Source organism: Sceloporus occidentalis, unplaced genomic scaffold (genome assembly GCF_023333645.1).
Source record: "Sceloporus occidentalis isolate IW3139 unplaced genomic scaffold, rSceOcc1.0.p SCAF_7, whole genome shotgun sequence".
Classification (NCBI taxonomy): domain Eukaryota; kingdom Metazoa; phylum Chordata; class Lepidosauria; order Squamata; family Phrynosomatidae; genus Sceloporus; species Sceloporus occidentalis.
This window is the reverse complement of record NW_028316987.1, coordinates 76,253,651-76,271,467: the sequence shown is the minus strand read 5'-3', so window position 1 is coordinate 76,271,467 and position 17,817 is coordinate 76,253,651. Positions and strand designations below refer to the sequence as shown.

The following is a 17,817-nucleotide window of genomic DNA, read 5'->3' as shown; positions in this document are numbered from 1 at the left end:
GGGTTCCAGAGCATGCAGCAACCGCACACTCTGGAACCCTAATACATATGGATGATGCCAGCTTTACGTGTCACCTTCCATACGTGGCACGCGTGCATGACGCAAGCGTGGTGCTGTGTCACCGGGTGCCGCGCTTGCGTCTTGGATGCATCACAGTGTGCCAAAAAGAACCTGTTTTTTCCGGGTTCTTTTTGGTACGGAGGGACGCCGTACAGTTTGGCTGCTGCAGCATCCCTCCAGAGGGAAAATGGCTGCCTCCAGCCCGTCCCTTTGGGGCAGTCTAGATTGCCCCTTAGTTAGGCAAAGGAACAAACGATCTGATTCTACATCTCTAGCACCATGAAGTAATCATATAGAATAGATGCTGAAAGGAAAGGAAGAAGGATCCTTGCTAAAAAGAAAAAAAAAGACTTCATAATGATTAAGGTATAAACAACCTAAGTAAATCTCTACATTCTCATACCTGTTTGACAGTGAAAGAACCATGATAGTGCTCTAGTCCTTCACGGATAAAACTGGTAAGATATGCATGGCATAATGGTTTGAGGTTTGGACTACAACTATGGAAACCAGGTTTGATTCCCCAGTCAACCATGAAACCCACTGGGTGATCTTGGGCATGTGACATGCTTTCAGCCTCAGAGGAAGGCAATGCCAAACCTCCTCTGAATAAATCTTGCCAAGAAAACCCCATGATAGGTTCATCTTAGGATTGCTATAAGTCAGAAATGACTTGAAGTCACACAACAGCAACAAACAACAAGATAGGCATAGGGCACTGGTGCCATGATATTCCAGCTCTTGTTGGGGGATTCTGGAGTTTTAAATCCCCAAATAGAACATTTCCAAGCTTATCACTTCATATATGTGATATCTCAGAGCTTGGAAATGATATATCACTGCATGATATATTAGAAGTAACATCTCAGAGCTTGGGAATGTTCCGTTTTGGGACTAAACCCCCCAGAATCCCTCCATGAAAAGCTGGGATATTATGGGGCAATAGTCTGAAAAAGAAACTCTTCCAAGTTGCATAATCTCTCATTTCACCATGTTCAGTAGTTGCAAAAATTCCTTTTCAGTGCTACTGGCATTAATCTGACTCACCTCAAAATGTTTTTTAAAAGAATAAAGAACACATTGAAAAAGTTCATGAATTGTTGTTGCTTACCTCCATTGTAAACCCAATCACTTTGAAGCACTGTTCAATTAATTCAAACTGAGATTTGTAGAAACTGTTGTTCATGAAATCTTGTACTGTTCTCAAATGTTCATTCTGTAGATACCTAGAGGAATCATGGTGTGCAAACGAGTGGGAAAGAGTTTTAATATGAAAATGCATTTTAAGGTCAATACAAACCTTCATGCTACATTTTAAAAGGTTCACTCTAATATTCACATATTTCAGTTCATGTATTTGTCTGAAAGAAGACACAGAAGGTAATAAAAATTTACAGAAAAACTGGTGGAAAAGAAATACAAAAGAAAATGGACTGTACTGTTTACCTGGGGGGCTTATTTTCTGGCAGTTTATAATGAGCTAGTTTTTTCTTCTCTGCCAAGCCAGCATAGATGTAATAAAAAATATGAAAATTCTTCTCACCTCTGAAATTAAAAAAGCAAATACAAACCACAGTAAGACAGCTTTCAAAATAAAACTAACCTTGGGCCAAAAGCATTTGATTTCTGCTTCTCTGCTACATTTACAAAATTTATCATGAAAGCACACAGGTTTACACTTTAGTTTTTAAATGTTAACATTTATCTTGCAGCTAGTTCTGAGTTTTACTGCACACTGTCCAGAAAGTACAAAAGGGAAGGTTGCAAGAGAAGTGGTCGCAATGTAGCATAGCAAAAGAGAACAAGGGGGCAAGACTGGAAGTAGATTGGAAAGTAAAAAAACACAGATATACAGTATTTGTATGAATGTATACGTTTATCTATCTGTCTGGCTCTCTACTCATCCATCCATAGCAGAGTTTACATCCACCCTTCCAGATGCTATTGAGCTACAGCTTACAACTGCCACAGGGCTCAAAAAACTTCTTCAATACTCTCTGCGGGGGATGGAGGGGTCCAGCACCAGGAGAGGCCATTTTTGATAACAGAAAGCAATGTCTTCTCACTTACTGTTCTTAAAAAAGCATTTTCTGGTCTTAAAGAAAAAGAGCCCTCCTTCCGACCACCATCTTCAGGGGGAGAGAGGCAGGCCGGCGGCAACAAGCCTCAACTGATGGCTTTGACTGCTTTGTACATTGTTTTTGAGGAATTTTGTTGAATTGTATTTTGAATTGAATTGTATGTCACTGTTGATGTATTGTATTGCTATAGCATGTGACATGTAGCTTGTATGTTGTGAACCGCTTTGATCTGAAGGAAAAGCGGTATACAAATAAAAATATTATTATTATTATTATTATTAAAATGGCCAGAGGCCTTTTATTAAATGGCGAAAACATGGTGAATGCTCCCTCACATCCCTTTTGTGGGGAGTCCAATATCTCCTGAGGGGAACGTCCTTGGAGCCAACATTTGGTAATAATGGAAGATCCTGTTATTGCCAAATGGCGGCTCCAAGGATGCTCTATTCACAGGACAAGTGAGTGCCGATGCCTCCATGACAATTTATTGATCGGAGAAGCGCGTGGGGATGTGAACCCCGATTGTGCTTTTTTCATAATTTCGGATGATTTCAACTCATGGTAAGCCTCTCGTGTGATATTCTCCTGTATGGCCATTATCCCATGCAAAATAATAATCATGATGATAAATATACTATACATTTCTGTTGTATTCACACTTCTGGTGAATTCACATTGCAGTTTTAGTGGCCGTAAACCCTTGGGCAAGTCATACTCCCTCAGCCTCAGAGGAAGGCAATGGCAAAGTTCATCTGAGCAAATTTTGCTGAGAGATTTGTGTTAGGGTCACCTTAAGTCAGAAATGACTTCAAAGCACACAACAACAACCACATATGCTAAATCCAATTCCATCCTCTGACCACATGTAAATTATATTACCTTTAGTTTTAATCTGAAACAGATTTTTATTTTAACTTCTCTCTCCCCCTCTAGAAGTGTCACTCTTTATTCCCCTGGTACTTACACAGCTTGATGTATGACTCTAGACTTTTCTAGAAGATACTCTGAAATCAGAGCACTTACAACAGTTCCACTGGAAGTGAATTTCATTTCTAGATATTTTCCAAATCTGCTGGAGTTATCATTAATAATAGTGCCTGCATTTCCAAATGCCTCCAGCAGATTATTGACTTGGAGAATCTTTTCCTGAAGAGTCCTGTTGTTAGCCTGGATGTGCATTTTAAAAACAACAACAAGGGAACATTGAAAAAAAAATGCAGTTTCACAATATATCCCTGGTAAAGTATACTCAACCCAATATGAGAAACGTTTGTTGTAACCCTCCCTTTATTCAGTAATTACCATGACCACTCTAATCATCAATGAATGGCAAGAAAAATGGCCTAGTCCAAAAGTTAGGTTTTTTAGTGAAAGGAATACTTAATTTCAGCTCCAGGGGTAGTGTGTAATAGCAAGGGTGAACAAACTTTCCCACTACCTGAAATGGAAAGCAAAGTATTGCCCCTAAAAGTGCTACAGCAGCATTATACTAGAGGAGGATGTCACTGGAGAAGTGGTCACTCCCTACTGTAGGTGTTGAAGGTGGTTCCATTAACCCCTCACTCATCTAAGAAAGAGTAGCAGCACTCACCAAGTGTAAAGGAAGAGGATTCTGTGGCACCTATGTCTACTGCTCCTGTCCAACTATCTGAAAGTGAGAAGGATTTAGTGGCAGCAAAAGTGCTCATGCTCCCCCACCCATGTACAAAGGAAGAGGAGGCATCTTTGCCAGCCTAAAGGGAAGAGAAAGAGAAGCCAATATGGTGTAGTGGTTTAAGTGTTGGAATATGTTTCTGGAAGACCAGGGTTCAAATCTTTGCTCAGCCATGGAAACTCAGTGGGTGACCTTGGCCAAGTCACACCCTCTCTTGACCTTAGAGAAAGGCAATGACAAACCCACTCTGATTAAATCTCATCAGGAAAACCCTATGATCAGATTGTCATAAGTTGAAGACAACTTTAAAGTGCATAACAATAACAAAGAATCAGAGGTGGCCATAGTCTCTGCCACCAGAAAGATCAGCCATTCTCAGATCCATACCACTTAAGGTAGCCACCTTAGCTGCCCAGATGAGGTGAATAGCACAGTCATTCTGTGTGACAGTATGCTGCTTGGAAATTCATCAGCCTAAACCCATTTGTTAGGCCCAACTAGAGTAGAATCAATGGAGACTTGGTAGGTCCAGTCTAAGAATGTAAAAGATTGCTGTGAAAGGTGGTTATTGGTGGGGCAGCACTGGAGATGCCATGTCACATAAACCTTTGGAGGTGACTAGAAACAGATATATATATATATATATATATATCCTGCTCTTTTCCCAGGACTGGGACTCAGAGCGGCTTCACAATATTTAAAAATAAAAAATTAAATTAAAATTTAAAAAATAGTTCAATAAAATAAAAAGTACATTGTAAAGAATTTTTAAACTGGTCCAACATCAAACATCCCAGCCTGTCCTTATAGTAAATCCCTAAATGCCTGTGTGAACAGGTAGGTCTTCACCTGCCGGCAGAAGGCCATCAAGGAGGGAGCCGTTCTGATCTCCCTGGGCAGGGAGTTCCAGAGTCTAGGGGCAAACACTGGAGGGAGGCAACCTAGTTTTGAATTTGTCTTACCCTTCCAAGGACAGTCAGCTGCTGGACCAGAAGATGGGCACTCTGGGTCTTTCCTGCTCCACTCTCTCCAGAAATGACAATACACTAAAAATAAGACGGAAAGACTACTTGTTATCAACAGCTTCCTGCACACGTAACAGGAGTATCAAATCAGGCATTGAAGCCATTATTGTTACCTGATCTGAATTGTATGTGACCATGGACTGGTATGCAATATCAGCCACAGCAAAAATATGAGGAGGATTGGCAGTCCGTTTGGCCCCAATGTACAGTCTGGAATGCTAAAGGTAAGAGTAATGAACATTTATTTACTCCATTATGCAACGCTTCCTCATGCATCTCTAGTCTACCAAGAATAACCAGTCCTGTCTAAAAGTATAATTCCCAGGTTCAGAATATAAACTTGCTTATATAAACTTGTAGATCTTGCACACACACACACAAAAGGACAAATGTGCTATATTCTAGAAAATGTGAGTACAAAGTATATATATTTAAGAATGCGTAAACACACATATTTTGGAAAATGTCCAGAATAAAGTAAGTATAAATTTTAATGCAGACTAGAAAAAAGTAATTTTCAATCCAAAGTGAAATTTGCTACAACAAACTTAATGAGAATCTGTGTGATTTCAGACTTGACAAATTTGCATCTTCCTAGTTCAGATGTCATGTAAATGTCCAAGTTCTTGAATAATTTAGAATGGGAAATTACATTTTGCATGTTTGCAACCTCTGTTTTTAATTTGTGTCCTACACATCAACCATAGCACAGTGTCTAATGGGATTGAAATTTAAGGCTATGGGGATACATGAGATGAGGATGCCCAATGATGATCTGGAGCCTAAAGGTGGACAGGGGAAAGATTTGTAACATTTAGTTTGTCTGATCATTTCCCACTAAATTTCCCAACCCAAACAGTCAACAGCAATAGCAAAAGAATTTAGTACCATGTTGGATAAGTATGCTTTCAAGTTAATGTTGTCGTAATATTTTTGAATGTAGTAAAACATGGAACAGTTGCTATGGTGCTCACAAAATATCATCTTCCAAAATTTGACAGGTATTATTAACTGAAGGTATTATTTTCACACCTGTGTAGCATAAATATCTAAGTTCCGAAAAGGATTGACTGCAATGAGAATGTCTCCCACGTAGGTGTAGATCTGATCCTTGGCATAGCTCTTCTGAAGTTGCTCAGTTACTGTATTCTGTTAAAAAAATGAGGGAGGGTTATGTGAGTGGGATGTAGGGGAAGCATTTATTTTGCACCTGCTTTTGTTTTAAAATAATAGACTTTGAACAGAGATCACAAGTCAGGGCATTGAGGCATCTTAACTTCATACAGTTACTAGCCATGTTCCAGGTCTCAAAATGTTGGGTTTCCTTCATGTTACAAGTTAAATATCCCTTATTCAAAATGCTTGGGATTAAAGGTGTTTTGGGGTTTGGATTTTATTTTTTTGGATTCTGGAATACCAATATTTGCCTATAGTTGGCCCTCTGTATCCATGAATTCTGCTTCCATGGATTCAGCAATCCACAGCTTGAAATCAGTTTTTTTAAAATCCCAACAAGCAAACCTTGATTTTGCCATTTTATATAAAGAATATCATTTCACTACGGCACTGTATATAATGAGACTTGAACATCCATGGATTTTTGTTTTCTTAGGGGGTCCTGGAACCAAAGCTCAGTGGATACCAAGGGCCCACTGTATGTATATAATGAGATGTCTTGGAGATGGCACCCAAATCTAAACATAAAATTTATTTATGTTTCCACAGACACCTTATACACGTAGCCTGAAGGTAATTCTATACAATATTTTAAATAGTTTTGTGCATGAAACCAAGTTTGTATACATTGATCCATCAGAAAGCAAAAATGCCATTATGTCAGCCACCCATGAAAAAAAGTATTGGGTTTCTTAATATTTTGGATTTTGGAATTCTGGATAAAGGAGATTCAATCTGTATACACTTTTACATCTTGAGATCTGTGCATCAACATTCACCAATCAGCAGTACAAAAAGATGTGCTAGAATATAGGAAGTGCCTTATCAGCAGACCACTGGTCCGTCAATACTTCAATATTTGTATATATTGGCAAGCAGTGTAGATAAAGTAGGATTTCAGATAGGAAACTTTTTCAGCCCTAGCTGGAGATGGCTGGGGGCTGAACCTGGGAACTACTGCATGCAAACCATGTGCTCTATCTAAGAACTATAGCTCCTTTCTCCTGGGTCAGGCTATGGCCCTGTCCAACCACATTCCCCTCACAATGCACTGGTGCCTAGATTTCCAGATCTCAGGGACTGGACTATCCTCTCTGGGCATCAGAGCAAGAGGCAAAAAGCTCAGGGTGAGAACACTGCCTTGAAAAGTATGTGGGGGGAGAGAATATTCTCTATTATTTGTCTCCTGATCAAACAATGTATTTCCAGTAAGGAAGAACAATAGCAATATTTTTATGTAGTTTTCTCCCAGTTGGCAAATGTAACATTACACAGAGAAACACATGGTGTTTTGGGGTTTTTCTTGGCAGGGAAAAAAAAAACTTGTTTTCTATGCAGGAAATGTGGGGAGGGAGGACGTTGCACAAAAATGTGTTTTTCTGCACAGATAAATCCTCCAGAACACTTTGGAAAATTTAAATATGGAGAAAAACAGAATAAAAATAAACATTTTTCTTCAGCAGTGGAGAGAAAACTATAGAAATTATTTGTCCTTCAATATGAGGACAAAATAATCAAGATTTACTTACTGTATATATTCATGTATAATTCTACAAATTTTAGTCAAAAATTGACCCAAAAATCCTGGGTCGATTTATCCAAGGATTAACATAAGTATTGTACTTTCACTCTTCTCAAGAAAGGAACCATTTCCTTCTCTGAGCACAGTGGCAAAAGGGAAGAGTTTAGTCCATCCCAGGAGCATCTAAAATAAGCACCAATTTCTTCTATTCTCTTTACTGCAGCACCGCTTCTGACCTTTTTGAATGCCTGGGCAGGAAAATGGCGGTGGCGGTGGCAGCTCTTTGGCACTTCGAGAACCATGAGGAATCAGGCTTTGAGTTGTAGCCTCAATTTATCCATAAATCATATCAAAATCCTTAATTTTGGCCCCCAAACCTGCCCTCGACTTACACACAAGGTCAAATTATACTTAAGTATTTACAGTACATATATTTTCTTCATTAGTTAGATTTTGTGCTTTCTATTTGAATGGCATAGTCTGTGCAAGTATGTCTGATGCTTAACACATGTTGCTTAATGACATTACCAGTGCCTGTTTCTTGTGATCACAAGAGATCATCTGTAAGTTTCATATTTTGGCCCTGAAATCTCAGGATCTGGGCTAGTTCTAACCTGGAAAATCTACAAGTTCTTCATCGTACTGCTGTTGAAATTCAGTGGCAGTGGAGGAGCATTAGAGCCCCCTGCATCTAGCTAATGTGTCATGTCCTACCTATCCCTGATGTAACACAATGACCTAACTCCAATGTCTATCCCCAATAAGAGTAGATCACAATGACCAGTACAGTAATACCTTTACTTTTCCTTTCATTCACTCCACAACCTTGGAGTGCTGCTGCCACTTAGTGTACTTGCCTGACCTGGTGCCACCCCAGATGTGATGGACTGGGGATTACTGGAGATGCAGTCCAATATATCTGAAAGGTATCATTTGGAGACGATTGGTGTAGACCATGATTGGACAACTGTATGGGGGGAGGGGTGTCCAATTTTCAAACCCACTTGCACACCACACCTGCCCATCTGCACCTGAAGTAACTTTCTTTTTGGCTGTATGTTTGTTTGTTCTTGGCCATGCTGGCTCCTGGAAGAGCCACAACATCACTTTCAGCCACCAGTTTGGCTGATATATAACAAAAAAGAAAAAAGGAAAAAAAAAAGGAGGTGTTGGGGTGGTGGTGAAAGGGTTTTAGCTTTTTAAAAGCCATTTTTAGCAACATGAACTGTCCAGAGGTCATTTCCTGTTCACCTCCTGCTTTAGAACAGATCCTCTCTTGGATCAAAAATGGCCTGGGCCAGGAGAAACATTGCAAAAAATACCCTCACCTCACAGCCTTGAGAGAATTTGGGGACCAAAAAAAAAACAAAAAAAAAACTGGATTATTTTGGCTCTCATGCAGCCCTTTGAATGCATTTTAGGGCTATATAAATGAAAATCATCACTCTGAACGTACCAAATAAACTGAAAACTAGTGAAGAAATTCTTCTGTAGAATGTTTTTTTCTCTGCACTCTCCTTTTAAGACAAACATAAATCCTGCTGGAGTAGAAGTAGAGCATTTTCCATGGTTGCATCGCTGTTGTAGAAGGGGCCCACTACATAATAATTATCCCTAGTAATTCTATGACCACTGGTAAAAAGGCAACATGGTGTAGTGGATTGAGCGTTGGACTATGAATCTGGACACCAAGGTTTGAATTCTGGGTCAGCCAAACCCTCTGGATGACCTTGGACAAGTCACACTCTCTCAGCCTCAGAGGATGGCAATGGCAAACCCCCTCTGGAGAAACTTGCCAAGAAAATCCCTTGATAGACCTAAGAATGCCATGAGTTGGGAACAACAAAATGCCTACTGTTCCACCTGTTTTTCAGGAGTGGTGAAAACTTTCATTTTTGCTGCTTTCAGTGGTGGGAGAGGCTGACGCTGCTAGATGTTATATTCCTACCAACCTCAGTCAGCATGATCCCTGATCAGGGATGATGGCCTTTCTTGTCCAACATGATGGGCCAACTTTAAGGGCCACAGGTGATGGTGGTTATTATTAAAATATTACTACCTTGCCCTATACCAAAAGGTCTCAGGGTGGCTTACAAGAAAAATTAATACAAACAAGTACGAGATGTCACCAGCTTGTGTGATGAATACAACCCAAACTTTCTTTTTGGTTGTACAGTTGCTTGTTGTTGACCAACTGCTGGATTTGATGGTAATATCTCATTCCACTGTAGAACAGGAAACAGGAAGATTCCTCTAACACAGAAGACTATGGGCTTGAACAGACAGGCCAAAATAAAGCTGCTTCAGGTCACTTTGGAGGTATGCTGTTTAAATGAAGCATGTGTCCTAAGAGGCCAGAAGCTGCAACAAAGCCATGCTCCAGCCCTAAGGATTGAAGTGCAGCTTCAGGCCTCTTAAGATGCATGTGTTATTTAAACAGCATACCTCCAAAGTGACCTGAAGCAGCTTTATTTTGGCCTGTCTGTTTGGGCCCTGAGTTCCCAGCATGGTACTTTTACCTCTCTACAAAAGCTCCTAGCAAAATTTAAACGTCTTACCTCATCTAATACTTCCAATGTTGCCAGATCATCTACATCTTCCTGGTTTCCAACAGGAGACCTACTATAATTCCCTTTCTTAGTATGAATGCGCTCAAATCTGTTGAAGAAAGAAACAAATGGAGGAATGTAAATACATAGAAAGGAAACATTGAAAGCACAGGTTGTTTACCTGTAACAATGGTTCTTCAAGTGGTCTTCTCTTTTTTCTATTCCTGTTGTTGTTATGTGCCCAAAAATTGTTCAGTTCTCTGCAGCTCTTTTGACAATCTTTATTGTTATGTGCCTTCAAGAGGACTCCAACATATGTCATCCCCATCATAATATTTTCTTGGCAAGATTTATTCAGCCTACAGTATCTGGTATTTCCTGAAGGTTTCCTTTCCATGTACTAACCAGGCCTGACTCTGTTCACACTTAAATGGGTTGTCCTGTGCCGGCACAAACCACTTTCGAACCTTCCAGAACTGAGCAAAACAGTTTCTTTCCTTTCGTTGTGCATGCAGTAACTATAAAATAGTTTGAGTAAGCCCCACTTTGAGCTGGCCAGTGGGGTATTCTTTCCTCTGTTCCTTTCTCAAGCAGAGTGGAGATTTCATCTTATAAATCTCACTAAGTAAGAATAGAATAGAGAACCATGCTGGACAAAGACATTCTATTGGGGCACAAAGTGGTGAGTATTTACCTGGTATCTGCACACCTCAAAGAGTTTAGGGAAATTATTCTGTATTATTTTTTGTGTGCAAATTGTGTTGTAAAATTGTGCAAAAAATGATTAACATTTTTCACTGCAAAAACACTGTGCAAACAACACTTAGTTTATATTTACATCCCTAATTTTGGACTGGTGACTTGAGAAATGCTAAATAGTATATTCTGCCAGTAACCACAAAACCAAAGCAGTGAACTGGATATTGGAATAGGAACCTTCTTTATACCAAAGGAAGGTATCAGGTGATATCCCTGATCCCAATGAAAATTTCCAGATCAAATTGGTCTGCTTTTCACTGGTCTGCCTTCACTTAAATGGGCATAAATTCTAGTGCACATCCTCACAAACAGCACAAAAAGTGTGCAAAGGTGATTAACCCCAATTATAAATCTTCTGGTTTTGTTGATATGAACACCCTGCAATTCTGTTATAAGGTCATGTTATAAGGTCATTAGGTGTGACATTATACTGACAGGTTTGGTAGTGCTCCAAAACTTAAGCACTGCTTAGAAAAGGAACATTTTTGGATCAGACTTGACATTTCGATGAGGACAAATTACACTTGGTTTTTAAAGAAATCTGTAATTTTGAAGCAATTTGCTTGGCAGAGCTGTACATGAAGGTCATCCTCCTTCCTCCACATGCCCTGCTGACAGGGTGACTTTGTGCAAGTCTCTTTGGTAGATGCATCACTGGCGATAGATGTAGGAACTGACAGCTTATTCTTCCCATTCTATTTTTTCTTTTCACCCGAGGAACTATTTAGACCTTGAATCAACTTGACATTTCACATTCTTGATATTAACCATTACACAGTATAAAATATTTTTAGCACATTGCCAAATATAGAGAAATGTGTTGCTAGAATAATTCCAGTGTGGTACTACATTCAGCTAAGAGGTTTTAGCATCCCCTGAAACCAGAGAAAGATAAAATAAGCCAAGCTAGTGGGGGAATTCCCCTCATGTGGATTTTTCTTCTCTTGCATCATTTTCTCTTCTGGCTGAGAGTTCAGCAATGCTCTCTTAAGATCTATTCAGTAGCAAAATACACATTTAGAAGGGTATCTACTAAGTCTGTGTCCTGTTTCATGGATAGCTCATAAACCAGCTTATAGTCTTTTCCACACCATGTATGCAGAAATAAAAACTGCAATTTTTTGCCTGCTTTGCAACAAAGGGGATGGATCCCCCCAGGGGGGAAGATGTGGCTTCAATTCTTAAAGACTAAAGAGTTTATAGAAATAATTCTGCCATCTGACATCACTCAGTGTGTGTTCTTTACCACTGTGCTCAATGGTACTGTGAACAGAAATATCTCTACGACCCCCCACCTAATCATTTTTATCTGTGAAATCATTATTCTTATTATCTGATGATGCAATAATCTATGGCTATGTTTTATTAGTAATCTTAGTAGAGTTATTTAGTTGGATCTGTAATGGTAGAATAATGTTTTTCTTTTTTTAAAATTATTTTTCTTTTCACTGCAGTCAGGATTGGGGTGAGTGGGGGTCAGAGCATTACTGTGTATTAGTTATATGGCTTTCTTTTCTTCTTCTCTTTTTCTTCCTTCTGTTACTTCATCTTTGATTGTATGCTACTTTGATTGTAAATTAGACTTCATACTAAAAACTAATAAAAACCAATCTTTAAAAATTATTCTTAGTGTCTGCAACAGCTATTCTGTTCCATGGGCATTGTCAAGAGCCTGACAGGCTGTTCCACAGAGGGAGCACTGACAACAGAATAACTCAAGACACTTATTGTTTCTGCTCATTTTCTCTCTGCCCCTGGCTGCTACCTTCTCTGCTGTCTTTCACTGTCAAAGCAAAATGAGGTCACTGGAGCTCTTTTGGTCCAATTGTCAAAATTCACCAAAAAGCAGGTTTTTTTTTTTTTTAAAAAAAAAATGTTCCTGAAATCACATGGAAAATGCTAGCTCCATGGGAATTTGTTCTCATTTGAAAGGCAATTTCTGTCTACTAGGCAATGTTCCCAAGTCAACTAAGCAATTTTAGTTTAGGAAAGAATAAAGTGGTAATAACCATAACAGGAGCCAATGTAGTGTAGTGGTTTGAGCACTGGACTAGGAGGTTGGAGAACAAGGTTCAAATCCCCACTTAGCCATGGAAACTCACTGAGTTACCTTGGGCAAGTCATATTCTCTCAGCCTCTGAAGAAAACAAAGGCATATCTCCTCTGAACAAATTTTGCCAAGTGTGCCACCAGTAAGAAGTCACCTGAAGGCACACAGCAGCAGCAACAACAAAGTATCTTCAGATGGTTTAAAAATGAGCCAGAGTCATAATTTTAAATGTTCCAGGTCATGCAACTCTTTCTGCAAAGTACTACTACAGCCCTCATTACATGGAGGCACTTACCATTGCTAAAATGTTGGTAAGTTCCTGAAGCTTTCCTGAAGTGTGAAGGTGTGATAGCTGGCCGTGTTTCTAAATCATCATTGAGGTATCCCACTTCTCTCCTATCCTCAAAGCACTCGTGGACCAGCCATTTCTTCAATAATAAGAACTTCTATTATTGAAGAAATGGTTGCTCCACAAATGCCTTGAGAACGAGAGAGAAGCGGGACACCTTCATGATGATTTAGAAGCATATCACATCTTTGTGCTTCAGGAACGTTTTACCAATGGTAACCCTCCGTGTGATAAGGGCCGTAGTGGTACTTTGCAGAAAGAGTTGTACAGTAAATACAGTTTTTGTTGAAGAACTCTTCTCATGTCAGGGATGGAAATAGGAAGTAGTCTATTACAAATTACCTTCCACATCCCTTCCATGATTTACCAAACTTGACTGTTTCAAGAATTAGCCTAATTAGTGATTTCTATTTAAGCATCATACTTCAAGGGAAAGTTGGGGAAATCTTTGGCCCTTCAAATGTCTATGCCATTGTATGATTACTCCATAGGACCTGTTGTAGCAGGAATGGGCAACTGCACCAGCAATGAAGACACTGTTCACCCCTGTGCCCTTTTCTGGTTGGCCACACAGGTGTGTTTCTGCCAAAGTAGAAGTAGAATGACGTCAGTTCTGGTTTTGTTTTTCAGCTTATTTTTGGACTTTTGAAAAAGGTGGTGGGGGGGGTCACACAGCCCAAGTAAGATATAACTGATATATTTTGGGCTGGTATTTCAATGCTTTAAATCAGTTGGGTGTAGAAAAGCATCTCATTTTCAGAGCTGGGGGAATCAGGGTGGGTGGGGAAAACTGTTGGGGAAAATATACAGTCCATGGCCTACACTCTTCCCATTCCTTAGCTGGAGTTTGGCCTGAAGATGGATGCTTCACTAGAAGAGACAGGCATTTCCCTTGAGTCCAGGAGTGACAACCTTGGATATTCCTGAAGTTGTTGGATTCTCTGCTGGTTGGGGTTGTCTTGTCTACCAACATCAGAGGTGGGGCAGAGTTGCCTACTCAACATTGGAGGCCAAGGTCCATTCTTTTTCTTTTCTTTTCCTTTCCTTTTTTTTTTTTTTTTTTTGGAGATTCTGTTCAACAAAGACTTATCTGCTAGCTGTTTCCTAAGCCTGTGGCTTAGAATTCTATAAGAAATTTAAGTACATTGGGCCCTTGGTTTCTGCTGGGGTTTGGTTCCAGGAGCCCCTGTGGATACCAAAATCTGTGAATGTTCAATTCCCATTAAACACAATGACATAATAAAATGCTGTCCCTTATATAAAATGGCAAAATCAAAGTTTGCTTTTTGGAATTTATATTATTTTTGAGTATTTTCAAGATGCGGATATTGACTCTGTGGATAGAAAATCCAGGGATATGGAGGGCCAACTGTATGAACACTACCTCTGAGGAATAGTGAAACTTTTTATTGGTTTGAATTCTATGTTATTTGATTTTGCAAGAATCAAATTAATTTTTCTCTGCTGAACTAGTTTGCCTATGAATCTGAACTTTCTGCACTTCTGTACATGCTTATACATTCTCATAAACTACATGATACCGACTAATGTCTTTAAAAGTACAGTAAATGAAATTGCCTCCAAGGACACAGCAGAAAATGGACTGCTGATGGCTACTGCTTTTTTATATTTTTTGTTGCAACAGGTAACTGTCTGAGCTTGCATGATTAGCAGGCTAGTAATTAATATCAACACTACTAGGTTCCAGAGCTTATAAAGCTATTTTCCAAACATAATATGATAGCTGTCACTAGTTACTTTTCAGAGTACTGCAGCAGGCATTACTTATTACTAGCATATTACTTCTTAATTACATTACTATTTACAAATAAATAAATAAATAAATAAATAACCAGGAATATTGACAACTACCTGTCCCCCAAATTCCCCTCCACAAACATGTTAGATGTAAGAAGTAAATGTTGCTTTAAAACTGGTAATAACATAAGCTTTTACTTGTAAGGCATATATCTTACTTGCTATATGAAAAAAAGGTTATGGCATTACCCACTGTTAGGATAATCTTGCTGTTTGCAGCACATTACATCTAAGTTCTGCTTGGGTTTCTCATGCATCTATGCTAAGCAAACCACGATAAAGACAGTTTCCTCGCCTCCCTGATCTCTCTGTTTACAACATGAAAGGCAGTTCTTTTTGACATCATTGTATAGAACTTTTCTGGGGACAGGTCTCAGTTCATTAAATAAGTGAAAGCAAAGTTGCAATGTAGATTGGGGTTTTAAACCTACAAATCATGGTTTACACAAACCATGCTTAAAGTCATGTCTATAGTGGGCCACTGACTTTTATAGAGTAGCTGTTACTGAATTTCTCTCCTAAGAACCTATACGTCATACCCAGCAACTTCAGCGTATCATTGAAGAATGTATTTCCCTGCCTTTTATCACTACTAAAGGTCACCCTGTAAATTCTCTCCAAATGCCTATAGGGTTGTTTTATGTATGTGTGTGAACAGTCTTTGTAGTAAAACCTAATTGGATTAGCTATAAAAACCACAAGCATCACAACATTTTTTCCTGGACTGGCAAATACAAATGGACAGATGAAGCAAACAGAAGACAAGCTGATCTTGCCAGATAATGCTTGATGGAATAGCCTCCCTTCTCGTGTCACTTTTAGTCATCTAATTGCTATGCACTGGAGCATGTTAGGATAGGCCAAACTGTTTTACATGGATAAGCTATGGAGAGCAAGAAGAAAGAATGTTGTAAAACCCATTTGTGATATGCTGAGAAAGTCAAAAGTCTGCTTTCACTGAATACTTCTGAACACTGCTTTAAAGGTCCTCTCCTTCAAGAATGGAAACTTTTTCAAGGCAAGAAACCCAAATTTCCCTCTCTGCTCTGGAGGCCCACCCTGCAGACGTTTGTCATCAGTTGCATCAGATGCTATCTGATGGGTGGTGTGTGTGTGTGTGTGTTCATCTGGAGCCTTTCTATATCTAACCTTTCTGCACTGAATTTTTCTGTGGGGTGAGTTATGATACAGAACTCAAAATGTCACGTTTCTATGGCAGCTTGGGTGGCTTGTGCTGGGGAGGTTAGGCAAATTCTGGTCAACATGTTTTAAAAATACTTAATTTGATTGGGGGAGCTTTGCAGGTTTCAGGGGCTATATTCAACCCACAGGCCTCACTTTCCCCATTGAGGTAGATGGACAGTCCTGACCCCAATAGTCTAACCATGTACAAAGCAGCCTCATTTGTCCAAATCAAAAAGGGAAGGAAAATTTACTTTGTTTGTCTCCAGTGTTGTCACCAGCAATTTCTAACCGATCTCTACAACACTTAGACATTATATTCCATACAGCTGTTGGAACCCTCACCTGAACAAAGAGACTTTACATTTATCAGTGACAAAATACTATACTATCTGCTGGAAAAATGGGACACTCACAATGCAACCTTGAAGAAAGACAAACATCAAAATTATCTGCAACAAATAAGTAACAGGCTTGCACTTATTGCTTGAAGAAGTGCTTGCTTGAGAAGGCATTTTGGTTTATTGCTTGCATCAAGTCATGCATCTAGTTTGAATTCTTGAGTATGAGCTTCAGGCTCTCTCATTAGTGCTTCACACTGGATTTGCTCCTGGCTACTGACCCAGTATAGCTCTATTTCTACAAATATTGGCCACATCCCAGTTTTTATGGATCATAAAGGCCTGTTCCAAAGTGTGGAAAGAAGAATTGTTTTCATTTCTTGGCAGTGTATCCTTATGAGATAAATGACAGGCAATAAAAAGAATGAACTAAAGACTTAGATCGCACTGGAAGATTGCCAAAAAATAGTAGTGCAAAAGCAATTAAATTGCCATAAATATCAATAAGAAGAAAGGTGATTGATTTTAATGAGATTTCTCTATACAGCTCATTTGATATGGAGAAAAAGTGACATTAACAACTGAAAGGATCACAAATAAACTCCACAATCCTTTTTTTAAAAAATGTTTAAAGAAGTCTTGAAGCAGTGTAGAAATGCATGAATAGTCATCAAAGACTGAATTTCATATTCAGTACATTATTTGATGAAGTTATTTCAGCAGCTTGACACAGAGCCAAAACACTTTTGGTAATTTTATGTAAAGGCTACAAAATACCAGATGCTTCCTGATGCACAGAACACAGAACACAGTGCTAAATACCCCTGAAACAAGAATGGCAAATGCCTCCTCTATAAAGTCAGAGCAAGTGTGGTATAAGAGCAGGGTTCGAATCCCCACTTGGCCATGGAAATCCATTGGGTAATCTTGGGCAAGTCACACTCGCTCAGTCTCAGAGAATGGCAATGGAAAACCCTGTGTAAAGAAATTTGCCAAGAAAGCCCCATGACAGGGTCACCAAAGGTTGGTAATGACTTGAAGGCACACAGCAACAACATGAAGTCACAGATTTCTGGTAGGTTTCTTAGTATACCAAGTTGCTGTTCTTAATGTGCTACCCAGTCCACTTTAGCATATGGCAACCTTATGAAGGTGAGGTCACCCAAAGATTCTGTTTAGCTCCGGTCAATTCTTGCAAACTCTGATCTCTGGCTTCTTTTATTGGGTCAATCTGTGTATATATAATATGGT

At 39.3% G+C, this 17,817-nt stretch overlaps 1 protein-coding gene across 3 annotated transcripts in view; it reads right to left on the bottom strand.

Annotated features, from left to right (window-relative positions):
• Positions 1 to 17,817, bottom strand: part of MYO3A (myosin IIIA) — a 191,110-nt gene that overhangs the window by 57,508 nt on the left and 115,785 nt on the right. For all 3 annotated transcript variants that reach the window (XM_089533391.1, XM_089533390.1, XM_089533392.1), the window contains exons 10-16: positions 10,077 to 10,176; positions 5,853 to 5,969; positions 4,934 to 5,038; positions 4,758 to 4,841; positions 3,106 to 3,308; positions 1,507 to 1,605; positions 1,172 to 1,286 (exon numbers count right to left, since the gene is read on the bottom strand). In XM_089533391.1, the coding sequence (XP_089389517.1) occupies positions 1,172 to 1,286; positions 1,507 to 1,605; positions 3,106 to 3,308; positions 4,758 to 4,841; positions 4,934 to 5,038; positions 5,853 to 5,969; positions 10,077 to 10,176 (823 nt within the window). The remainder of the gene's footprint in view (positions 1 to 1,171; positions 1,287 to 1,506; positions 1,606 to 3,105; positions 3,309 to 4,757; positions 4,842 to 4,933; positions 5,039 to 5,852; positions 5,970 to 10,076; positions 10,177 to 17,817) is intronic.